Source organism: Oryctolagus cuniculus, chromosome 5, assembly GCF_964237555.1.
Source record: "Oryctolagus cuniculus chromosome 5, mOryCun1.1, whole genome shotgun sequence".
In the NCBI taxonomy this organism is placed as follows: domain Eukaryota; kingdom Metazoa; phylum Chordata; class Mammalia; order Lagomorpha; family Leporidae; genus Oryctolagus; species Oryctolagus cuniculus.
Window position 1 is genome coordinate 170,232,574 of NC_091436.1, and position 26,199 is coordinate 170,258,772.

At 46.9% G+C, this 26,199-nt stretch overlaps 1 protein-coding gene and 4 non-coding genes across 5 annotated transcripts; 4 read left to right on the plus strand and 1 right to left on the minus strand.

The window, feature by feature from the left end:
• The first annotated feature begins 2,048 nt into the window (after nt 1-2,048).
• TRNAI-UAU (transfer RNA isoleucine (anticodon UAU)) lies at nt 2,049-2,141 on the plus strand. The gene is made up of 2 exons: nt 2,049-2,085; nt 2,106-2,141. It is a non-coding gene; the product is annotated as a tRNA-Ile (tRNA).
• Nucleotides 2,142-8,271: 6,130 nt separating this feature from the next.
• On the minus strand, nt 8,272-9,174 carry ORYCUNV1R1563 (vomeronasal 1 receptor oryCunV1R1563). Its single transcript, NM_001167250.1, is given in 1 exon segment — nt 8,272-9,174. A coding segment is annotated over 1 exon segment (903 nt).
• A 6,199-nt stretch (nt 9,175-15,373) lies between these two features.
• On the plus strand, nt 15,374-15,455 carry TRNAS-GCU (transfer RNA serine (anticodon GCU)). Its single transcript has one exon. It is a non-coding gene; the product is annotated as a tRNA-Ser (tRNA).
• Nucleotides 15,456-17,950: 2,495 nt separating this feature from the next.
• On the plus strand, nt 17,951-18,023 carry TRNAM-CAU (transfer RNA methionine (anticodon CAU)). Its single transcript has one exon. It is a non-coding gene; the product is annotated as a tRNA-Met (tRNA).
• Nucleotides 18,024-24,712: 6,689 nt separating this feature from the next.
• On the plus strand, nt 24,713-24,785 carry TRNAA-AGC (transfer RNA alanine (anticodon AGC)). The gene has a single exon. It is a non-coding gene; the product is annotated as a tRNA-Ala (tRNA).
• The last annotated feature ends 1,414 nt before the right edge of the window (nt 24,786-26,199 follow it).

The window sequence follows — 26,199 nt, forward strand, 5'->3', positions numbered from 1 at the left end:
TGGACCAGGGACTTCAAAATGGCAAAGAAAAGACATAATATCTTTACATTTTTATTTTTTCACAAACTTTTGAAACCTTCTAGTATATGATCCTTCTTTAAAAAAAAAACATTTTCATCATTATTTTCTCAATCAATAATATATTGACAAGGTTCAAAAGTCAAAATAATATCTACAGAAATATACTGAGAAGTTTCAATGCTACCCAACTCCCAACCACATTCTCCCCAACAGGGAATGATTATATTAGCTTTTAAAAATGTATTGAATTTTAATTTTCAATTCATTTTTAGCAGACTCAATGTAAGTTGCAGACAATTCTAAGAACATAGTGATATTCCCTTCCTTCCTCCCCCTCCTTTTTATTCTTTTTTAAAATTTTATATGTTATGTAAGTTTCATATATTTCATATATACAGATTTGGAACAAAGTGGCACTTCCCCCCACACATGCTACAACCCTTCCTCCCCCTCCCTCTCACTTTCCCACTCTTAATTTTTATGAAGATCTATTTTCAGTATACTTAGTGTATGATCGTTCTTAAAATATCATCCATCATTAGAAAAGCACAGCCTGCCATTTGCAACACAAATGAACCTGGGTGTTTTCGTCAACGTGAAACCCACAGACACAGAGAGAAGAACTGTGTGTGATTTTCTTGCCTGTGGATTCTAAAGCCAGCTGCAATACAGAAGCCGGCCCGAGATGCAGGGAACCGGCGGACACAAAGTTGTAGTCCTAGAGAAGTCAACCAGAGATGCCACCGCGGCAGGACTGCAGTTGACAATGCCTCGTGTGTTGCTCATTTTCTGAGAGATTTCAAGTGCCTTCACCACACGCCCAGAATACTAACGACATAAAATGAATGTGTTAATTAGTTTGAAGGAATCGCTTCGTTGTGTAGATATGAAAAGCCTATGCCTTTATTTCAAAATTTTGCACCAAAATAAACTGATGTTTTAATTCCATTTTCCACAAACGTTTTTTGTTGAGAGAGAGAGAGAGAGAGAGAGAGAGAGAGAGAGAGAGAGAAAGGTCTTCTATCTGCTGGTTCACTCCCCAAATGGCCACAACAGCCAGGCAGGGCTGGGCCAGGCTGAAACCAGGAGCCAGAAGCTTCTTCCAGGTCTCCCACACTGGTGCAGGGCCCAAGGACTTGGGCCATCTTCTACTGCTTTCCCAGGCCATAGCAGACAGCTGGATTGGAAGAGGAGCAGCCGGGACTCGAACTGAAGACCACAGTGGCGGCTTTACTCGCTACGCCACAAGCTTTCTGAAGTACTCTTGGACATTCAGCTTATTTAATTTAAAAAGCCAGCATAGGAAGTCCCGCTGTGCGGCATCATGTCTCACTGTCGTCCACAGCGCCCACCCACAAGATGCCCCCATTCTCCCACTCTGCGAGAAAACGCGCGCGCTCCGACAGCGCCATTATGACCTCACACGCTTCCGAAAAAATCCACTTTCACCTACCGTGGAGACGCGCAGAACCGTGGAGACGCCAGCGGCCGGTTCCGGTGCCTTCCCCAGGTGCGCCCACCCTCAGGTCCAGGGCCGGGGGCGCAGGGAGGGGGCGGGTCCCGGTCTTGAGACGTCCGACGGCTGCGCAGGAGGAGCGGCCGCGCTCTCCAGTCCCTGCGGCGGGCGCCCGGCGTTCCCAGCGCGTTCCCCGGAGAGACGGAAGCGCGGCTTTGGTAACTCCCACTCAAGGGGCTCCCTGGTCCCCCGAGGACTCCCGTTCTCCGGGCTCGAGACCCCCGAGGCAGCGGCCGCGCTCTGCCCGCTCCCCAACCAGGACGCGTCCGATTTCGTTCTCGCCCGCAGAGCGCGCTCGGCGCCTCCAGCCGGTGGCTCCTGTGGGGACCGAAGCCCAAGCTAGGCCGGCTTCCCGCGCGCCCGGGACACCCGGCCCGGGGCCCTGAGCGCACCTGGGGAGACTCGGCCGGGGACTCGGGTGGTGCCAGGGCTCTGGGACAGCGGAATGCGAGTCACGGCGCCCTGGGCTCTGGCGTAGACCCAGGGAAGCGTGGCGCGAAGGTACTTGGGCGTTCCAGTGGCGCAATCGGTAGCGCGCGGTACTTATAGGGCGGTGCTCGTGCGGGGGATGCCGAGGTTGTGAGTTCGAGCCTCACCTGGAACATCGTTTTCCAGCCCTCCGTTTGAGATTCAGTTGTCTTTATTCTTTCATCACTCAATTCCAGTCAGAATCCGTGGTGCTGCTGGGAGTAGCTTCTCTCTTCCTTGGCTTTGGCCTTGGGGTTTTTCTGGTAGGAGGACATTCCTGTCTTTCCGGAATGCAAATCAGGTCGTGCTTAGAGTTTAATTGCAAGCTTTTTCTTGAGAGATTTCCAAAATCCGTAGCAAACTGTTTTTGAGAAGTGCTGGTAAGTTTTTCAGCATCAGCTCCTTGCATTTTGACCACCTGTGGTCTCTCTGCCCACTGATCGCTGGTTATTTCCCCCTCTTACCGCATTTGTTCATTTTTACAAGCTTTTCCCCCACGCTTGCGATGCCATTTTGAGGCATCTGGATCTTTCTCATAGTTCAAGTGAGATGATGTGGAGATGGACGGAGAACTCGGAGCAGAACCGCAAGAAAGGGAGGCTCCCATCAGCTCTAGCCTCAGAACAGCTCTTGGTTAGAATAAAAGACAAAGGAGGCTTTCTCTTCTACTTTTCTGATTGGATCAAGGCAAGTCCAAGTTATTTCTCAGATTCAGTGTCCCAAGGAGGCTGCCAGGGACCCGGAGAAACGTACCACAGGATCTCTGGTTCCCATGTTTAAAAGGAAAGGAAGAAAAGGAGCCGTAATTTCTTTTCCACAAACTAATTGTGTGGGCTCCAACTGAAACAGAGTTTGCTGCAGCCCCTGTGCACCCAAAGCGGTATCCGTGATCGTTGCTGTATGCGTTGGCCCTGTGCAATTTTACTCAGACAGCTTGGGCAGCAAAACTGTGCAGACGCTTCCCTCTCCTGAATCTCTACCCTTCTCTCTGCTGCTACTGGGAAACCCCACTTCAGTCCCAATGCCTTACCTCATCCATGTCATCCCTTGTTTCCCTCTGTGATGTGGGTGCAGAGGTCTGCCATGCCCTTCCTTGGCGGAGAGAAAATACAACTTCTCACCTGTTTACAGTGCTCCTCTCCAAGGCCTTCTGAGATGTCACAGTGGGAAAGGAGCCTGATGGGACCTCACTGCCTTGCACACTTGCTCCTGTCTGACCTGAACTCCCTTCATTTTCCACTCACCGCGGTTGTTGATGTAACTAGGGCTACACCCCCAGGAGAAGCCTTGCCCTGGACGTCCAAGGAGGAAAGAGGAGATTGAGGAGAGCGGGCAGCTCTCAGGTGCACTGAGCTTTGACTTTACAATGCAGCAATGGGGGTGGGGGGTGGGGAAGCGACACCTGGCTCAGAGTTTTAGGAAGGATGCAGTCCAGGAGCAACCAGCCTATTTGTTGCTCGTCCGGGTGTTTTTGCCTCCTCAGGTCTAGCTTCATGTTTCCTAATTCTCCCTTCTGAGGTTTCGAGTCTGTTGTCTAATATATCTATGGAAGGGCATACTCAGTTTGTTCCCCAGAATTTCTTTTTGAAAGGTTCCAGACCCGCCAGTGTTAATTTTACTGTTTTTTCCAGTGATTCCCTGCCCCTCCCTGTGAAAGGACTATATATTTTTTATCACTTGCCATGTGACTTTATGTGAGGAGAATGTAATTCTGTGCCTTTTTGCTAACAGAATTGACAGCAGCATGAGGCATAGGATTTGCATTGCTCAATTTAATGCAAGCAGAAACAATGCGTATTATATGCAAATAGATGTTTCAAAGCCATCTCAGGTTTCTAGTTGGTCTGGGCACTCTACAAATACAAGAGAAAAAGTGTCCTGGATGTTTCTTCAGCAAGTGTCCCAGAGTGGAGACATCTGGAGAGAAAAGGCACAGCCAAGCTGCAGCTGCTGCAGTATTCATGAGGAATAAGTTTTGTTTTAAGTTACCAGGTTATTTTTATAACCACCAGAAAACCCTACCAAAAGTTAACTAGTAACAGTCCCCTAACCATCTTTTTAAACTTTAAAATTAATAGATATTTAATATTCTACAAGTAGTAATTGTGAATGATTATAGATTTGTTTCTGCTGAAAAATTTTTTCCTATTTTTCATTCTTGGCTCTTTATTTCCTTGCATAGATTGGATTTTTGAACATGAGCTTCTCATTTTCCATTGCACTATATCTGTGGGAATTCTCTAACACTTAAGTGGATGTCTCAAGCTCAAAAAGGATTTTGTTTGCTTAAGACATTGCAGAACACAGAACAAAATGCAAATAAGTGAAACTGCAAATGAAAAATCCTGTGAAGGCTGTGGGTTAAGCTGCCTGGACTGCCATAAACAAGCGTCACAGACCAGGGCTTAACCAGCAGACCTTTCTCCAGACTGATGTCAGAGTTGGTTTCTTTTGTGGCACCTGTGTGACTTATAGAGGATTTCCTTCTCTTTCCTGAGTCTTCATTCCACTGAACACCATGCTGTCCTCAAGACCGAAACTCTGGGAGCACAGCTTCTGGTGAGGAGTGCAACACTTGGATTTTGCCCTCATTTTCTAGAGGATTATTACTTTTATGTAAAGTATTTAAGAATATTAATTTTTCGGCCTGCTAGGCTAATCCTTCGCCTGTGGCACCAGCACTCAGGGTTCTAGTCCCCTTGGGACGCCGGTTCTGTCCCGGTTGCTCCTCTCCAGTCCAGCTCTCTGCTGTGGCCCGGGAAGGCAGTGGAGGATGGCCCAAGTGCTTGGGCCTTGGACCCACATGGGAGACTGGGAGGAAGCACCTGGTTCCTGACTTCGGATCAGTGCAGTGCCAGCTGTGGCGGCCATTTGGGGGGTGAACCAACGGAAGACCTTTCTGTCTCTCTCTCTCACTGTCTGTTAGGAAAGTGGCCCAGTTTTATCTATGGCGTGATCTACACCCCGATTTACATCCTAAGCTCTAGCCCCCCCCCCCCCACCTTTGCTGGAAGCCAGGTGGCCACGTGGCCCAACTCCCTGTGCCAAGCTCCACCCCCATCCTAATGGGATCCGCTGCTCTGGCTTCCCTGCCGCCCTCCGCTGGAGACATCTGGTTTCTGTCTCAAGAATTCATGAAATCTTTTACCCATTGTGTTGTTAAGCCATTATCATTATCACTCTCTGTTGACAGCTTTTTACTTTTACTAGATTAATTTTAATGTGGATTATGGGGTGCTAAGAAGGACTAATTATGTTTTTAGTCTCCTCCAACTATTATCTCATTTTGTATAGAGTAAAAGCAATTCTGCAGAAAAGTAAAAAAGAAACTTGCTTATTATCTTACAAATATTTTTTGTGTGTGTGGAACAAATAAGGCACTTGTATAAAATATCTTGAAATTTCCCACAGTTGAAGTTTAAGTGTTTTTTTGTTTGTTTGTTTGTTTTTTGTTTTTGTTTTTGGACAGTCAGAGTTAGACAGTGAGAGAGAGAGAGACAGAGAGAAAGGTCTTCCGTTGGTTCACCCCCCAAATGGCTGCTATGGCCGGCGTACTGCGCCAATCCAAAGCCAGGAGCCAGGTGCTTCCTCCTGGTCTCCCATGTGGGTGCAGGGCCCAAGCACTTGGGCCATCCTCCACTGCCTTCCCGGGACACAGCAGAGAGCTGGACTGTAAGAGGAATAACCGGGATAGAACCAGCGCCCCATTGGGACTAGAACTCAGGGTGCCAGCGCCACAGGCAGAGGATTAGCCATGGTGCCGGCCGAAGTTTGAGTTCTTTTAACACAGGGAAGAATGTCATTCTGTAGAGTGACAAAGTGAGACTTTGGCTTCTTCACTTTCCTGTCATCATTATTTTGATTCTTGAAGATGAAATGGCCTGCATTTACATCTTTTGTGGTTGTCTTCTGCCACAAGTTCAAGTATGCTTTGCAGGGGCCAGTGTTGTCATGTAGCCTGTAACACCTGCATCCTATATGTGTGCCAGCTCGGTCCCAGCTGTTTCACTTCTGATCTAGCTCCCTGCTAAAGCCTGTTTGGAAACGGCATCCTATCATCATGAGCAAACTAGCCTTTCTTTGAGGCAGTTATCATCCATGAGATTATAAGTTACACAACAGGGAATCATTACGTACTGTTGGTGAGAATGTAAACTTGTATAGCCCCTATGGAAAACAGTATGGAGATACCCTTAAAAACTAGAAATGTGATCCAGCAACCTCACTACTGGGTGTATATCCAAAAAGGCATGAAATCTTCAAGTCAACGAGATACATGCTCCATCGTGTTTATGCAGCACCGTTCACAATAGTCAAGATAGGCAATCAACCAAGATGTCCACCATAAACTGGATGGTGAAGAAAATGTTGTGTACAGACACAGTGGAATATTATTCTTCCATAAAAAGAAGAAATCCTGTTACTGGAAGCAAAACAGAAAGACAAATAAAACATATTCTCCCTCATATGTGGAAGGTTAAAAAAAATCTCAATTTGAACACAGAATAGTAATTACTCTGGGCTAGAAGGGGTATGGAGGCACCGAGAGAGACAGCATGGGTAACAGATACCAAGACAGAGTGACATCGAAGGAATAAATTCCTAGTGTGACACAGCATAGTGGACTGACCACAGTTCACAATAAACTAACATATTTTAGGAGCAAATAGAAAGGTGATCAAGGCTCCAGTCAAAAAGTAATGTCGAAGAAGGGGAAATGTCCATTACCTCGATTTGATCAGGGCATATTTTATACATGTGTTGAAATATTGCATTGCAGCCCATAAATATGTATTATTGTTAATTATTATTTTTTATTTATTTGAAAGGCAGAGTTACAGAGAGAGAAAGAGAGACAGAGACAGAGAGAATCTTCCATCCACTGGTTCACTTCCCAAATGGCAGCAACTGCCGGGGCTGGGCCAGGCCAAAGCCAGGAGCCAGGAGCCTCTTCGGGATCTCCCATGTGGGTACAGAGGCCCAAGGATCTGGGCCATCCTCTGCTGCTTCCCTAGGCCATTAGCAGGTAGCTGGATCAGAAGAGAAACAGTCAGGACTTGAACCTCCACCCATATGGGATGCCAGTACTGTAGGCGATGGCTTTACCCACTATGCCACAGTGCTGGCCTATTAATTATTTTTAATATTTTCTTTAAAAAGCACTACGATGTTGTCGATGTGTTTATGTGTTATAGCACATCAGCTAAAGAAAGCTAGGTAGGTGTTGTAGGAGCCCTGAGTTTCTGGGCTAACCTATGCTTTCCATTTGACACTGAGATTTTTCAGTATCCAGAGAGCAGAGCACCAGATACCCCAGCTCTACCTTTGTGCTCCAGTTTTAACACAAGAAGCCTCACTGTGATGTCACAATGTGCTGCTCAAGCCTGGAACCCTATGTCTCTGCTCATCTTCACTTGTCCTCTCTCACCTCACCCAACACCCCACTCTCCACTCGTATTTTCCTGTCTACACTACTTTCAGCCTGGCTTTACTTTAAGCTTCATTTCCTGACCCTGCGTGTCTAATAATCAGAGTCAGTTATTAATAACTAAATAACTAATCCATCATTATTGTGAATCAGTTGCTGACAGCAACTTAGATTGCTTAAAGGCACCACAGAGATAAACAGGTGCTTCTGAAGACAGGTTCATGTATTCCAGGACCACAGGCTTCACCTGTTTTTCTTCTCACTCTTCCTCTTTCCAAAGAGACTGATCTCATGGGGGCCAGGGTCATGAGTCACACACTTCATGCAGAGAGCCGCAGCCCGACTGGGTTATCTTGTGGAAGGAACATGTGCCGGTAGCAAAGAACATTCCCCAATCAACCTTACAGTTAGAAGAAGCCAAGCAATATAATTTTACCAGTACATTCAGATATTTGCTGGGAATTCCTAAAATAGTTTCATTTCCTAAAGAGACAGACAGGCAGAGAGATCTACAGTATAAGTACAATCTCTATTTCCCTGTTACTTTCCCCTTTTCTTCATGCTCAGAATGCTGGCTGAACTATAGCACCAACTGTGCAAGCAAGAAGATAAAATCCACATGGCAGAAGTGAGAGAATGGGAGTCTGGGAGTCTGTCTTCCTAGATTCCTGGCACCCCTGAACTACGTTAGATGGCCTGGTATCAGATTTCTTCTTAAAAGTCTATTTCTATAAGCCCTGATGAATTTAATGTTTTTGATACATGCAGACAAAGGCAAGCCCTAGAGATTCACCTTCGTACCTGGAAGAATCAGGACAGAAGCAGCTCCCTGCCCTGCTCAGCGAGCTCTCCAGCATTCAGCAAAGTGAACATCCCTGCTGGTCAGGATAAAGGGGCTGAGACTGGCATAACTGAGTTCTAGAAGTATTTTGATATTGGATATTGTGGAATCCCCAGTCAAGGTGGACCCTATGTAGAAGGAGAAAATGAAGTCTGTCCAATAGGAGAAGAGGAAACAGGTCATGAGAACAAGAGTGCTCTGAGTAGCTCTGACCTCTGGGCTGGGATGTTTTGCAGTCCTGGAGCTCTGGAGGTAGAGGACGCGCTTGTGATGTTTGTACAGACGGAGAGCCATGTGCCCACTGCTCCAGCCCATGGCACTCTGAAAGGTGAGGTCCCGAAGGGCCATGAGGGAGAGGAAAAGCCACCTGACTATTCGCCCAGCTGGCAGCATGTAGCAATACCTAACATACATTCTAACTCCAGACCCGTTCATGCTATCAACTGTTGAAATGTAATAGAGCAGGTTAGAACTTATAAGAACACTGAAGACCCAGAAGAGGAGGAGGTAGGGAAGAAGCTGCCAGGCACTGTGTGGTTTGAGCTTTCTCCACCCGGAGGTCCCAGGACTGACGGTGATGGCCTGGAGGACACTGAGGAGGCAGGTGGTGCAGATGGAGAGGCTCCGGGCCACCCTGTTCAGGTAAATCACAGCTTTGCAACCAATGTCACCTAGGAAATTTCTGAAGTAAATGACAGTGGTTATGTCTCTGATCCCTGTGGTGCAAATAATGAGTATGTTTGAAACAGCCAAGTGGATGAGGATAAGGTCTATAGATTTTTTCTCAGACCCCATGACTAAAGTACATACATATCTCACAAGCACAAGGAAGTTCCCCACAACTCCAGGTCCAGTGAGAGAAAGGAAGATTATTCTTTGGATGACGTCACTCCAAGTCATCTTCTAAGTTCATGAACAGAACGAGGAAACTTTTTGAGGAACACAAAGGAGTAAAGGTGACCAAGTTCAGCTGTGTGAACAGTCTGTGTTTAGTGAAAACGACAGTGTCTATGTAGTACGCATCCATGGTTCTCTTTCCTAGAGGCCTCTCGTCCCCTCCTTGCTCCCTTTCTTCTTTCTGACTTGCTTCTGTTGATGCAGAGATGGTGATAACTACACATTAAATGTAAAATTCATGTCAGTGCATCACCCGCCTTTCCACAGGGGCTTCTATGTGTCCCTCATGTCCAAATGGACATGATGACCTTTTCCCCAGACACCCGCTTAACAAGTGCAAGGTCCTCCAACAATCCTACACCATGATCCTGAGGACCTTCTTTCCACTGGGCACTCAACTGACCCAGCTGGGCTGTGCACTGCCTTTCTAACATCCTTGTTACCAGACCTCACATGAGTATCGGGATGTAAGCCAGGCACAGAAAGACAATCACTGCGTGTTGTCACATCTGGCAGCTAAAAAGTTTATCCCAAACAAGTAGAAAATAGAAGAGTGGCTACCAGAGGCTTGGGAGGGTGTGCCTTTGGGTGGGGGTGGGGGGGCTACAGGCATGGAGGGAGGAAGTTTAGTGCGTTGAAGGGTGCAGCTGGATGGGACGAGTACCTTCTATTGTTCAGTAGCGCAGGAAGAGAACTGTGATAGACGACGAGTAATTCTGTGCTTCAGCAGAGAGGATTTTGAATGTTCCCACCATTCAACAAAGAAATGAGACATGTGTGAAGTTTTGGATATGGCAATTACTGTGCTCTGATCATTTCACAAATTATATTCAGGTAAGTAAATGTCACACTGTACCCCCAAAATCCATGCAATTACTATGTAATCAAATTATATTATAAATTAAAAATTAAAAATACACTTAAAATCAAGTATATGTAAAAATCAAATGCATAATCATAATAAGAATATAGATGAATGGTGGCTTCTCAAAACAATTGCAGTTACCAAGAGGGAGTAGCTTCCCACAGTGCTCTGCGGCTTCCTCTCTGCCCCCAAGCTCACTGTACAGTAATTAACACAGAGAGAGGGGACAGAAAGGCCCAGCCCAGTGAAGCTAGGTTTTCCACTCTTCTTCTGAGTGGCATATGATGGAAGCGTTTTTCTTTTTCTTCTATCCTATTTATCGTATACTTACTCTCCATTGCTCCAGAGAACATTCTTATGTATTACCTTGGAAATATTCCTTGACTCACTCTATAAACACGATGGTGTTTTGTACCAACCCGGTCCACGTTGAGGCTGAGCAAAAAAGACAGATTTTCTAAAAAAACAAGTCAGTGTCCTCACATAGGTTGTGACTTTTTAAAATTCTCTCTAATTAGGTAGTGTGCTATAGTGAGGGTCCAAGGAAAGGAAAATTCACACACGATAAAATCATAGTAAAAGATCCTATCTTGAAAAGACTGAAGGACATTACAAATAAGAAAAACACTTAGGTAAAAGAGCAATAAACAAAATGCAAGCACACACACACACACACACAGAGAGAGAGAGAGAGAGAGAGAGAGAGGCAAAAGACACTGCGAGGAGGGAGAGTGCAGAAAGGCAGGGAGCCTGGGGGAAGAGCTCCCCACTGCAGGCTGAAAGCCCACTGCTGCCTGATGCCCCCAGCCTCCCTCACGCCTGGGAAACCCAGCAGCCCTGGGCTCAGAGCATCAGTGGTGCTGCTGCACAGTGGCTCCCTCCAGGGCCAGACAAGCAGACACTGCTGGGTGCATTGGGAAGGGATCCCCATCCTCTCCCTGGGTCCTCACACCTTCCTCTTCCACAGGCACAGGGGAGCTGAGACCCTCCCTCTCCCCACCTGCCCCTGACCAGCCCTGCCTGGGGCAGCCCCCCTGGCACTCAGCATCACTCACCTGAGCAGTGTGCAGGGGCTCTGGCAGGAGCTGTGGAGAGCAGCACAGCCAGGCCTCTTTATCCTTCCCTGAGTCCCAGTGCTCAGGGACACTCTCACTGCTGTCAACATGTCAGTGTCAGGAGTTTGGCTCTGCCAGGGGAAAAGGCTCCTTGTGCACGCTGTGGAGCCCTGGGGCCAGCTCTGCCCTCTCCCTGCTGGGCCCTCATTTGCTGAGCCCAGAATCCTCCTGGTCCTAATTGTGGTGAACCTGCCCTGATGAGCAGAAGGCAGCTGGGTGAGGAGCAGGTGGCAGAGGGCTCTGGGTTCCTGGGACCTGATTATGTTCTCATCCCCCTCCTTCCTCTCACCTCCAATACTCAGGACCAACTGGGAAGGAGTATTGTAGAGTCAGCAGTGGACACTTTCTCAACTTTTGTGCTTCAAATTTTTAAAAAATATTTATATATTTATTTATTTATTTGAAAGTCAGAATGACAGACAGATTGGGAGAGTCAGAGACAGAGACAGAGAGAACTTTCATCCTCTGGTTCACTTCCCAAATGGCCACAATGACAGGGCTAGGCCAGATAGAAGCCAGGAGCCAGGAACTCCATCCAGATCTCAATGTGTGTGGCAGGGGTCCAAGTACTTGAGCTGTCCTTTGCTGCTTTCCCAAGCAAATTTGCAGAAGGCTAGGTCAGAAGTGAGCAGCTAGGACTCAAACCAGCTATTCAGAGTAACTTTAGATTCACTATGAATGTTTGATTGGATATTTCTATTTGTGCCAAATATATTGTTGGGATTTTTTTCATACGGTTTACATTAAATCTGCAGTTGGCTTTACATAGTATTGACTGATTTAAAATGTTAAGTCTACCAACCCATGAGGATGGGATGTCTTTCCATTTATTGTTTTAATTTCTTTTAGCAATGATTTGTAGTTTTTAGTGTACAAGTTTTTTTGATTTTATGTTGAGGTTATTCCTAGTATTTTATTCTTTTTTATACTATTTTCAGATTTATTAGTTCACTCCCCCAAATGGCTGCAATGGACATGGTTGGGCCAGGCTGAGGCCAGGAGCCGGTACCTTGTTATGAGTCTCCCATGTGTGTACAGGGGCCCAAGCACTTGGGCCACCTTCCTCTGGTTTCCCAAGCCATTAACAAAGAGCTGGATCAGGAGAGGAGCAGCTGGGACAGAAACCAGTGCCCATATGGGATGCCAGCACCTCAGGCTAAGGCTTAACCTACTATGCCACAGTGCAGGCCCCTGAGGTAGGCAACCTTGTCTTGTCCTTCTTATTGGAAGCAAAGCTTTAGTGTTTTACCCTGGAGGATGATGTGAGCCTGAGGTGTGCAATTGTGGCCTTCAATATGTCAAGGTAATTTTCTCCTAACCCCTGGTTTCCTTGCTGTATTTTAATGAAGGGCACTGAGTTTTGTGAAATGTTTTTTCTGTGCCAATTGAGAGGGTTATGTGATTTTTCCTTCATTCATTGCTAAATCCAAAGTAATTTTTTTCTGCCAGTGTATATAAAATATGCTAAAATAAACATTTGGGGATATAGAGTTGGGTCTAAGGATATACAGAAGGATCTCTCTGTATCCATCTGTTTCTCTCCATTTCAAAGAAAATGAAACATTTTTAAATGTAAAAAATAAAATCTATGCAGATAAAACATCCTCAAAATGAATACAATACATTAAGATATTTTTAAAAATGGGCTTAATGGTCATAGATGTCACTTTTATAAAGCTTATAGAAATCCTTCTGCAAATTGTTTATAGATAATTGTGACAGCAAATTATTTCTTAGCTGTCTGCTGTGCACAGACTTAGTTACTTTTACTTTGATCTGCAAGAAATACTCTGCAAGCCTTGTAGTATAAAGAAACAAGTAGTTTATTTAAGTAGCAAATTTTAAGAAGCAGAGCACAGAGAGAGAGAGAGAAAGAAAGAAGGGGGCGGGGGAGTCCCTAAGAGTAGGGACTCAACCCGGGAATTTACCACTAGGCAATCTTCACACAGCAACGGAAAAGGATCCATACTGAGAACCAAACATCATCAGTAGTCATCACGGGCACGTTCAACATTCAGCATGACTGCGCGTTCCCCTCGGGATGGAACAGCAGCAGCAGAGGTTTGCTCTGGCTCCCTCTTAAAGCCCCCCAAGGACAAAGGGGGCTCATTGCCAAGATTTTAGGCAAGCAGTGTGTCACGTCTCTGATCTTGGCCAGAGAGCCAAGACACGAAGCATGCCTACCTGTTTATCAGAAAACATTCCTTTATCCTCCTCCCTGGGAACTGGCCAGGCTCCCAAGGAGCAGGAGAAGGTCACCCGGCAGACAAGTTACTTGTTTGCCAGAGCCGAACCTAGGTACAAGCCTCTTCATCCTAAAAATTTGTCCTTACAATAATATAAAAAGAGAATAAGATTAGCTTGTAGCTTTTATTTCTCTTAAATTCGGTAAGCTCTTTTCTGCCCAAAGATTCCTTATTCACCAAAGAATCTCACTAACTCTCTGTTTGAACATATTCTCCAATTATTTTCATCAAAATGGTCTTATTAAAATGAGAATAGAGGTCCACATTGTGGCTCAGGGGGTTAAGATGCAACTGTGATGTCAGCACCTCTTATAGGGCTGGTTTCTGATCCAGCTCCCTACTAAGGCACTTGAAAAAGCAGTAGCAGAAGGCCCAAGTGCTTTGGCCTCTGCCACCCATGGGGGAGAGCCAGGTAGAGTTCCAGGCTCCTCTCCTCTGCTTGGCCAGGCACCAGGTGAGGCAGCCATTTAGGGAGTGGACCAGGAGGAGGAAGAATTCTCTTGCTGCCTTGTCCTCTCTTTCTGTAACTCTGCTTTTCAAATAAATGAATACATGGTTCTGGTGCCCCACTGGTCTGTTGTCTGATGAATGCAATGGATGGGGAAGATATGCAGAGGGAAGATCACATGGCCAGCCTGGAAGGAGAGAGAGACAGAGAACACACACTCCAGGCCCAAGGTGGCTTGGCTTATATAACCAACCTTCTGAGAACTGCCCTCCATGACTTAAAGAACTCCCACTGGGCCCACCTCCAGGCACCATAACTTGATGAAGTCTCAACACTGGATCCAATAGCCCATAACATTAACCCATGAATCATTAATAGAACATTTTGAGGACAAGGCTGTTAAGCTATAGGGCTTCAAAGGACTTCTAAACTACATAGCAGCTAATATGAAGATTTACCTCTTTGTGATATAAAGGGAGAGGTTACTAACAGTGGTTAAATATGCTTGCCATTCTGCAGCTGTTTTGATTAGCTCACATTATTCTAAGCAGTGCTATTTCAGTTTGTCAGAAAGGGGAAAAGACATCTTGGTAAATAATATATAGATGTGCTAATATAAATGTTTCTATTATTTTGTACTTTTCAGAGTAAAAAGAAACTCTTTTTCACGCACAAAAGCAACACCTAATTGTCAACAGATTAATTTAAAAATTATTTCGGCCATCTTTTAATTCTTCTGTCGATTATTAACATTCACGAGCAATTTATGACACAACTAACCACTTGTGGACGTGTTGATGATGCCTTCACAAATCTAAGCTTGTGAATTCATTGTGCACGTTCCCTCCGTTTCCCTAACATTACGATGGAAACATTTAAACTAAAAGGACGTCTGTATCACTGGATTATAATCTAGTACAAAAAACCCATGCGTGCGTGCGTGCGTGCGACATTACCAGATGGCTGACCGCAGCAATACATGTGGAAAGGACCAGTCTTTACAGAACAACTCTCTGCTCCCAGAGCTGTGCTTCGTGAGCCGCGCCCCTTGAGTGGGAGAGCCACGTGGAGGATAAAACGGTATGCACCTCTGCGCACACGGGGAGAAACCTGGGCCTGGAAGAGCCGCTTCCGCAAGCGCTGAGAAAAGCGCACCTGGAAAGGAGGAGCTACAAGGGCCCTGGACCCTCCACAGGCTGCGGCGTGGTAGGTGATGGGCGCCTTCCAAGGGGACTCCAGGTCCAGGCCGAATCCGTCTCCACAAGGACCGGGGGCGCTGGGTTAACAGGCAGAGGCAGGTGGAGGGGAGCCACGAGCCGCCTCGACCCAGCCTCCCGCCTTCTCTGTCTCTTCCAAAGCAAAGAGCCGCCCACGTCTGCAGCCTCCGGCCTGCTCCGGCTTCCTCCGGGTTCCGCCGTCAGCGCCCCGCGTCGCCACCCTGGACCGCGGCGTCCTCCGGCCCGGACGCGCTCAGCGCCGCGGCGCGGGCCCTGTGACAGGCAAGCCTTCGGGAGTGGCCCCGCGCGGGGACGAGGTGGCCGAGTGGTTAAGGCGATGGACTGCTAATCCATTGTGCTCTGCACGCGTGGGTTCGAATCCCACCCTCGTCGGCGCCCTGCTTTTAGGGCTGGCAAACGGTTCACAGGCGGCTGCAGCGTGCGCTCCCTCTGGTTCTGTGGCCTTTGCCCGCTTGAGCTTCGCGCTCACTTCTCCGGGTCCGAGCCTCCTGGCGGGGCCGCTTCCCTCTCTTCCCTCTCTCCCGTTTTGTAACAGGCCTGAGCTTGCATCCATGGCATTGATTTGGCAGACGTCCGAGGACATCTTGCCGCTGTGACCCCGATTTCACTCCACGTAGCCCCTTTCTCGGTGTTTGCCACACTCCTGCAAGGGCCGTGACGTCCAGGCGGATCTCCCGCCGTGGCAGACGGGGCCCTGAGTGCCAGGCGGCGGGAACCGGGTGGGAGCGCTCCCAGCGATGGAGGGATGGAGACAGGAGTTTTACTTTAATTAATCAATTAATTTCATTTTTATTTAATTAAAGGAAGTTTTATTTTGGTGTTAGAAGAATGTATTGGTCATGCACCTGGAATCCTTTATGGATCTTGCTAACAACTGATGGTTTTATTTATTTATTTGAAAGAGTTACAACAACTGATGCTTTTCAAACAAAAGTTGGAAAGGTAAGGATTGTAGCTCTGTGCAGTGTAGGACATGGTGCTGTGCTGTAGGCATTCCCTGAGTCACTCAGTGGCCGCTCACACCTCTCCCAGGGCCCCGCAGGGCACTGTTCTTGTTCCTGGAGAGCACTGCCTGCTGCCTCAAGTGTAGGCTTCTCCCTGGAGGCTTTCACCCAATTGACCACTGCAATCCTGTCTTCAGTTTGCCTGAGTGTGAGAACTCAAAAATATGGAATATAGGGAGTGAGAGCACAGGATAAGTGACAGCTCTGAAGTACAAAGGAGTAGGAATTAAAGATATAAAAATTGGAAATAAGAGCCTAACCAGGAATGATACACCAATAAAAATTACTTAAATATATGTGTGTGTATAGTGAACCAAAGAGGAGGGAGGTACAACAGAAGATATAATGTTGCTAAATTTGAGAGATGGTAACGAGGTTGGTCTCAATATCACAACTTTCCCATGGCAGCCTCTCCCATGTACCTGACATGGAGAACAAGACAAATCAGCACCGCCTGAAGTAGTCATTGAGGTTTGACTCAGAGGAAGGGATTAAGTGTCTGGGAATGAAATTAACAGTGGTGTATTCAAACCGAGCCATGAAGAGTTTACTGAGCAACAAGAATAGACAGGAAGTGTCGAGATGAATATGCAGCTGAGAATAGCTCAGTGGAAAAATGTGGTTACAGTTGGTGTGCTAGAATGTAGGTGTCCCATATAAGCATAATTGGGTAATTCCTTTATTGATGTTGGATTGCTAAAACTTGATTGAACTTAGACTCTCAAGCATAGAATAATAACTAAACAAATCTAAAGAGTAGGAGGCATGGAAGAGAAACTGGAAACATACTGCTTAAAAGACTTATTTATTTGAAAGCATTACAGAGAAAGAGGGAGAGACAGAAACAGAGAGAGCTTCCGTCTGCTGGTTCACTTCCCAAATGGTAGCAACAGCTGGAGCTGGGCCAGGTGGAAGCCAGGAGCCAGGAGCTAGCAGCTTTGTCTGGGTCTCTCAAGTGGGTGGCAGAAGCCCAAACACTTGGGCCATGTTTTGCTGCTTTCCCCAGGCAGCTGAATCAGACCTGGAGCAGCCAGACACAAACCAGCACCCATATGGGTGCCAGCATCCTAGGTGGCGGCTTACCCCAGGGCCGGCCCTGGAACTGGAAATCTTGATCTGCAGGACACCCTGCTCAGCGGGAAGCACACCAGCTACCTCTCACCTCTAGCATACTTAGACTGCTTCTCAGCAACACCATCGACATAGGAAGATGAACTCTGCATCGATTTTCCTGTGAAATCTTCCACAAGATTTGAAGTCGCAGTGGCTGGAAGCCTCTCCCACTTGGTGAAAGAGATAGATCAGCTTCTAGAAGCTCAGAGGACCCTAAGCAGGTTGCCTATGAAGGTCCATATCCAGGTCAATCATAATCAAGTTCCTGAAAATTAAGACAATGAAGCTCCCAAAGCAGTCTGAGAAAAATAGCGCATTACCTACAAGGGAGCAAAGATTATCAAGTGACAGTGACCTTGCAATAAACCTCACCCCTGAGGCATGGATCCCCTGACCCTATTGAGTTCTGAGTCTGACTGGTAGTGCTCAGAGACTCTTTGGGTCCCCAGGCATCGGGGTCAATTCAGGTCAGTGTCCGTTTGCATCTCTTTGCCAGTGCACAGCCCCCTCCCCCCCCATGTAAGTGATCCCATTTCCCATGAGGAAGACTGAGAAGCTCATCAGTGAAAGTTTGTGGCAGAGTCCCCAGGGAGCCTGGGTTCCCCTTTACTGCAGGGGCTCTGAGTTTCTGAAGTGGTTCAAGTGAGAGTTAAGTGAGGAGTTGTGAGCACGTGGCCTAGCAATTCAAGGCAGAATTCAAGTCAGACAACCATGCTTTCTGTGTATACAAATCAGAGATTTACAGGCCTTGCCTCCTTAGCGCAGCAGGCAGCGCGTCAGTCTCATAATCTGAAGGTCCTGAGTTCGAGCCTCAGAGGGGGCAGCTGGACTTTTGTCCCAAGTTAAGGCTCTGGGGCCAGTGTTGACAATGCATTCCCCTATCAGCACCACCTCTCAAGGAAATGCAAAAATCTTCATAGTAGATAAAAGGCTCAGGTGATCTCCTCGATGCTTCCATTTCAGTTCTAAGGGTGCCATTATCCCAAAGATTTCATGAGTCAGACCAATCTACTGTCTGTGAGCAATGGAGGTGGTAATGGAGGTGGGAGTTGTTCTAGGATCCTGGGACTGTCCTCTGATTGTATTTGGTGCAGCTATGGTGAAAAGCACTTCCTGTGGAACTCCCTATTGTGCAAGGGCAGATCTATTAATCTAAATTGTCTTGGCCATTGCAGTCTCCCTTAGGCCTTGGACACCTTCCTTTGTGGTACCCTAAGGTCTGATAGTTGACTAAATTTAGAAGAGTCCATACTTGGTGCAGTTTTGATTCCTTAACCAACCCACAAACTTTCAGAGCCATTCCCAGTCTCTCAAATAAAAATGAAATTCAGAATCTCTGTTTAGTGGCTTCACCAATGAATTTTGCCTGATCTAATTTTATGTTCCTTCTGTGTGGACCATTCTCACTCTGATCTCCACCTCAAATCCCAAACAATCCAGAAATGGTTTCTGAAGTAAAGATTAAATATGTTCTGATACACGTGGCTTCGCTGCAACACCTATCTTGCTCTGAAATATATTCCTGACCTTTTATGACTTTGCGTAGCATCCTTTGCTACCACAATCACATTGGCCATCATGGGGTCATCAGTTTCATAAACACCTAGAGGAAAATCTGACCCCTCCTGTATGGACCTTGCCAAAGCAAAAACATCAGGCGGAATCTAATCCAGCCCATCAGTCTAGTTGTGCATTTATGGAAAATAATGGGGAGAATACATTTTTTCCTCCAACAACCTTTGATTTAAGGAATACACATTTCATGCATTTCATAAGTACAACTTTAGGAACATAGTGATTCTTCCCACTGTACCCTCCCTCCCACCTCTCTTCCTCCTCCCTATGCTAACTCCATTCTTATTTTTTCTAGTATCTATATTCAATTATCTTTATACACATATGATTATACTAAGACTTCAACAAATAGCATGAAATTAAAAAAAGTTCTTCAACTGTTGAGACAAGGGCTGTTCAAAGTCATTGCATCTCAAAGTGTTGATTTCCCTTCTATAGTTTACCTTTTTGGTGCTCTATTTGTATTAGGGAGAATGTATGGTATTTTTCCTTTTGAGACTGGCAACAACATGTTTTATGGCACCACAGGAATGCGTACAATTCAAATGTCAAAAAGTCTACTGCACAAATGTCCCAGTTCTTTAATCGATGAAATGAAATTTAAAAGGCAGTACAAGGCCAGAGCGGCGGCTCACTAGGCTAATCCTCTGCCTAGCGGCCCCAGCACAGCGTATTCTAGTCCCGGTTGAGGCACCGGATTCTGTCCTGGTTGCCCCTCTTCCAGGCCAGCTCTCTGCTGTGGTGGCCCTGGAGTGCAGTGGAGGATGGCCCAAGTGCTTGGGCCCTGCACCCGCATGGGAGACCAGGAGAAGCACCTGGCTCCTGCCTTCGGATCAGTGCAGTGGCCATTGGAGGGTGAACCAATGGCAAAGGAAGACCTTTCTCTCTGTCTCTCTCTTTCTCTCACTGCGCACTCTGCCTGTAAAAAAAAAAAAAAAAAAAAAGGCAGTACAAACATTATAGATAACAACAGATTTCAGAGACAGTCCCAAAGAATACATGTTGCATACTACTAAGGTCTTCTTTCCTTATTTTTATCCAATCTGATAATCTAGGCCAACTGAAGTAGAAGTTAATCATTTTATCATGATGTGTATGTAAATGAACATTTAATTCCCAAATGAGTTGTAGAAAATTAGTGAGAAAAAAATAATGCTGTTTATATCAAGTACGATGAAATGGAAGTGAAGGAAATAAGAGCTAGAGGATAATGTTGGAGAGGTTAGTAATACTAAGATTATATTGCATTTTCACAAGTGTTCTCACCTACTGTCCCCATAAGCCACCGATGTGGCAGAGAAGTGGCAGTGAGGGCATCTCAGCACCCACACATCACACCCCATTTCAGGTGCCTTATTCTGTCCGGGTGCGGTCTCCCCAAAGGAAGCCACAGAGAAGCTCCAGAGTGTTACTTGGAAGACAGTGAAAGAGACACAGGGAAAACAAAACCGACAACACAGCAGTCAGGTAACCTTGTGCATCAGCCAAGGTGGGACTGTTAAGTACTGCCTTGGAGGTTCTGTGTTTTTAGAAGTCCGATCTGTATGACTGGGACATACACCAGACAGGACCCTCCCCCTCCCCCACAGTGAAGGAATCCACTGGAAATAAAGTGAGTCCCAGTTTCCTCAGCCCACTAGGAAGACAGTGCTTGGAACACAAAAGTTTGAGAAGCACCTGAATCTCTAAGCAGGATGATTGGTGATGTCCATCTACATGAGGCCAGTCTGTGAAGAATGCGCAAAAGACAGTACAGAGTCAAAGAATGTGAACCAACAACTTATCTGAAAAGAAGTCCTGAAAACTGTCCCATTAGTAACCACTACAAAAAGCACATTAAACACCTAAGAATAAATTTTATTAAGAAGATGAGAGATCTGTACCCTCAAAATATAAAATATTGATAAAAGACATTGAAGACACAAATAATAGAGATAGCCAGTCTTCACGGATTGGAACAATTCACACAGTTAAAATGTAGTGGGCGAGGTAGGGTCTAAACCCCTATTCCAGGTCATTTTCTTTTACCTATTGAAGCATTCTAAGTTCAGGCACAAATACAGTGCACAAAGTGATGGAACAAGGACATAAGCCTCAGCCATTCTTGCTCATTGCCCAAAAGATAGATAAACATAGGAATGTATTCCTTGCCTTTGAATCTCAATTGGGCCTCATACCCTATTGCCTTCACACCCCCACCCTGTATTCTTTTCCAGGCTCCCAAGGCCCATCAGTGTGCATACAGGCAGCTGGTCACCCACCTCTATGAATTTATTTTCTCTGAAGAAATGTGGTCTGGCTGTAAATTCGTACACTGCCTCCTCTCTAGTCTGCGCCTCTTTTCCTAACACAAAGTGGAAAAAAACACACACTTGGGCATGGCTCAGGGATAGAGTGGGCCAGGAAGGGACAGGATGGGGAGAGAAGTACAGAAATGGTGCCCTGGAGAGAGCAAGCCCCTCCAAGTTGCTGGCTTCTGGTGAGGTGGAAAGGGGTGTGGTTACCTCATACCACCTCCAAGTCCCAGGTGAGGGGAGATACATCCTGGGAAAGGGGTTATTTGACTGTCAGGTAGTGGATAGGATTACACTGGGCAGGGGAGGTGTGGCTTCCAGCTTGTGGACTTAATCTAGCACCCTGCCTGATCCCATATGAAAAATGTCACTGGTAATCAAAGTAATAAGCAGATTCACTTCAAATCTACTATAACTCCATAGTAATCAAAATAACATGGTACTGGCATGAAGACAGACATGTAAAGCAATGGGACTAAATTGGGTGTCTGCTGCAGTGGTTAAAGCACTAGTTGAGATGCCTACACCCCATAATCAGAGTGCCTGAATTCCAGAGTGCTGAGTTGGAATTCCAGTTCCAACCCAATATCAGCTTCTGCTAATATACAGCCTGGGAGGCAGTAAGTTTTGGCTCCATTACTTGGGTCCTTGTTTTTCTGGTTTCTGGCTTTGGCCCAGGGCCAACACTGGCTGTTGGATGAATTTGGGGAGTGAACCAGTGGATGGAAGACCTTTCTCTCCCTCTCTCTTTCAAATAATCAGAAACTGGATGTGAGGGCGATCTGCCTGTGATCTCTGCCACCCCATTGATCGGCAGGGTTGATTCAGCTGATCTGGCTGGCTAGGCGGGTGTCCCCTTCCTCCTTCACCTTCCAGGTCCCTCCTGAAGCTGCGTGCTCAGTGGAAGAGGACAACCTTCCCCGCTAGAGGAGGACCGGTCTTCGGTCAAGGGTATATGAGTAGCTGCGCTCCCCTGCTAGAACCTCCAAACAAGCTCTCAAATAGTTAGAAATTAAAAGCAAAACAATAGAGAGTCCAGTAAAAAACCCAAACATATTTGAATATAGTCTTTGGGTTTTTGACAAAGGCATCAAGAATATACAATCAAGAAAGGATAATCTCTTCACGAAATGGTGTTGGGAACCTGGGTACTACATGCAGAAGAATGAAAATTAGAACTGTATCTTCCCAATACAAAACACCAACTAAAAATGTACTGACAACTTAAAGGTAAGACCAGAAAATCTAAAATTCCTAGAAGAAGAAAGGTAGAGGAGAAGCTCCTAGTTGTGAGTCATAGTCATATTTCTTTGGATGGGACACTAAATCTTAGGCAACAATGGCAAAAAGTAGACAAATAGGACTGCAGAAACATAAAAATCTTTTGCAAATCAAAGGAAACCAACAGCATTATGAGAAGGCAGCCCAGGGTTATGGAAAAGTATTTACAAACTACATATCTGATTAGAGGTTATGAAAAAAAATACATAGGCCGGCGCCGCAGCTCAATAGGCTAATCCTCCACCTGCGGCGCCACCACCCAGGGGTTCTAGTGCCCAGGGCACCGGTTCTGTCCAGTTTGCTCCTCTTCCAGTCCAGCTCTCTGCTGTGGCCCAGGAGTGCAGTGGAGGATGGCCCAAGTGCTTGGGCTCTGCACCCCATGGGAAACCAGGAGAAGCATCCGGCTCCTGGCTTCGGATCAGCACAGTGCTCCAGCTGCAGCGGCCATTGCGGGGTGAACCAATGGAAAAGGAAGACCTTCCTCTCTGTCTCTTTCATTGTCCACTCTGCCTGTCAAAAAAAAATACATAGAGAAAGGTCACCACAAGACAAATCGCAAAATACACCCAACACTGGAATAAAGAAGGTTTATTGTGGGATGGGGGAAACCCAACAGGATGCCTCCCATGCATGAGAGAATAGCAGCCTGTAAGAACAGGTCTTATAAAGCTTTGCAGAGGTGAGGAAGTGGGAGCAGTGAATCCCGTTAGGGTGGGGGTGACACTTGTGCTTGGGCCATTTGGTCACCTGACTTCTAGTAAGCCAGACTGGGCTTAGGATTGAAGCTTATTGTACAAAATGGCAGTGCAGCCACAGCCTAAGGTCGTACTCCAGATAATATGGTAACATTTTACTAACACGTCGGACACTCACCCAACTCAACAGAAAATCTGATGAAAACCTGGCAAAGAATCTGAAGGGACATTTTACCAAAGATGAGGCAACAAGTATATTTAGAAAAGCTCAGCAGGGAAGCACAAATCAAAACTACAGTGAAATATGATCTCAAATCTATTAGAATGACTATCATCAAAAAGTACAACTTAGCAAGTGCTTGGGGAGGTGTGAATTAAAAAGAACCTTGCACTCTATTGGTGGACAATGAATTAGTGGAGCCATTATGGAAAATAGTATGATGCTTCCTCACCAAAATAAAGACAGAATTTGCATGGGTCAAGCAATGTCACGACTAGTCACCCACTAAAAGGAAATGAAATCTGTTTACCGAGAGATACTGGGGCATCCATGTACAAGACAGCTTTATTCAAAATAGTCTAGACATGACCTCAATATCACTGTCCATGAGCTAGTAAATGGAAAAATAAAATGTGGTATAGACACACAAAGGCATGCAATTCAGCCTTTAAAATAACAAGAAAGAAAGGGGGAGAAAGAGAGAGAGGAAGGAAGGAGAGGGAGGGAGGAAGAGGGAGGGAGAGAGACTTGTCACTGCAGCAGCATGGAAGAGCCCCGAGGGCGCCATGATGGATTAACTCAGGACCACAGAGAAGAAGGCACGTGATTGCCCTCAGGGGTGGGATCTGAAAAGTCCCACTCGCAGAAGCAGAGAGAAACGTGCTGGGTACCGCGCGCCGGGAGCAGCTGAGGGTGGGGTGGGGGTGAAGATCCGAGGAGGTGCGGGTCAAAGCACGCGGGTCCGGGTCCGGGAATGAGGAGACCTGTTGCCCAGCACGGCGGCTGGCCTTGACGCGGACGTCGTGTGAGGACCGCGGCGAGCAGGCTGTAGTTCTCCACAGACAGGACGTGGGCAGCGAGTGCGCACAGCCTGGAGGACCCGGTCACGCGCATTTCATACACAGCGCTCGCTGTCCACTAAAAGAGCGCGTTTCCAAGTGGTCACCACACAGCCACCAGGGAAGACAGACGTCCTCCTGGCGGTGTTTCGGCGGTGTAGCGGTCATCACGCTGGCCTCCCACGCGAGAGCTCCCCGGTGCGAAACCGGGCGGGAGCAGCGGCTTTTGCCTTTTCTTCTTTCACCCGGGAGGTGGCCCCCGGCCCTGGCCACCCCGAGCTTCAGTGCAGCCCCGCGAGTGGCTGCTCCCCGGCGTCTTCTCCCGAACACGCGGGGCTGCGCCGTGGGATTCCGGCGGCACCGCGTGTCTCGGCGCCGCGGCGCCCACCCCCTCGTCGGGCCGTGTCCCCTGCAGGACGGAGGCGGCGCTGGCCTCGCCCGACCCCAGCCATTGTGGGTAGACGCTCCCTGGTTGGGGTCCCGGTCGTGGTGAGAGGGGCTGACCTGCTCTGTGCTCCAGCCAGCCCCAGGAGCAGCCAGAGGCGCAGATGTGCAGATGCGCAGCCGCCAGGGCTCAGGGAAACCAACGAGAGAAGGCAGTGGCAGCCGGGGAATTAGCTCAGGTGGTAGAGCGCTCGCTTAGCATGTGAGAGGTGGTGGGATCGATGCCCACATTCTCCACAGCTTGCTTTTGAAGAAATCCAGAAAATACCCGCCACAACACTCCCCTGGACACAACAAGATAAGACTCTTTGTCACCTCATGCGACAACGCTATCTGGTGCTGGGGCTTTTCCCCCAGTGGGTCAGAGGAACTGGGGTCACAAAAGTCTAAGATACTCAACTGTCCTTTAGCTCCTCGGTTGCTTTGGTAACTGCCCCAAATTTAGCACAGGACTGCAAAAGCTGGATGGCAGTCCCAGCTTCCTGAACAGGAAGTGAGCAAGTGGAGTACTAAGTCCACAGGTCCTGCTGTGGCTGTGCAAACAGCCTCAAGGTGGACCCCCTTGGAGACTCCTGCACAGACCTCTGCCATGTGACATATGTCTCTCATGCTACACAACACACTATGGACTCTGAGACCTGACCACTGGCTCCCACACACTCCAGAAATCTCTCCAAAGCATTCAATAGGCTTTGGAAGTGGAGTGGGCATTGAATCACAACACAGAGCTGGTGACACTTGCAAGTCACACACACCTGTGCACTGCCTGCAAAAACAATAGTAGCAACCCTGGATAAAAGAAAAGAGGAAACAGTGCTGGACGCTCAGAGTGGCCCAGATACATCCCACATTATTCAGCATATGGAGAACTAGGAAATCCTAATTCCTGTGGGAATGGCAATGCATAGATACCAATGATGAGAAGATGTAGATATTGGATAATTGACAAATATCATCAAACAGTTGTAACAGTGTTTCAAGAAGTAATGACAGATTCTCTTGAAATGGGCAGAAAGCCAGGAAGTCTCAGGAAAGAATGGAGTATACAAAGAAGCCAGAGCTGTAATTTGATTTGTTGCATAAATCAGGACAATTAAAACCAATCAAACAAAACACTCCATGGGCTCAGTGACAGAATAGAGAGGACAGAGTGTGGGTTCAGTGAAGTCAAACAGAAAACAGTGACCAAGCACAACAGAACGATAGACAAGGAAACACACCCTCATATTACAACCTCAATAGAATCAGCCAGGGTTTGACTCAGTATGTTCCATTGCCACTTGTGCTGGTTCTAGTCCAGGCTGCTCCATTTCATGAAAATGGGAAAGATGGTGTCTGGGCCCCTGCCATGGATGTGGGAGACCCCCACTGAATGGAAGACAGCTCTGGGAGCCAACTCTGCCTTTCAAATACATAATATGTCTTCTTTGTATCAAAAGATGGTGTCTGGGCCCCTGCCATGGATGTGGGAGACCCCCACTGAATGGAAGACAGCTCTGGGAGCCAACTCTGCCTTTCAAATACATAATATGTCTTCTTTGTATCAGAGAGCAAAGGGTGAGGTGAAAATCTACTTGAGTGGTTAATGGCTAAAAACTTCCCAGACATGTCTTTGGTTGTTTTATTGCAAGCTCTTTGTTGAAAGAGAATT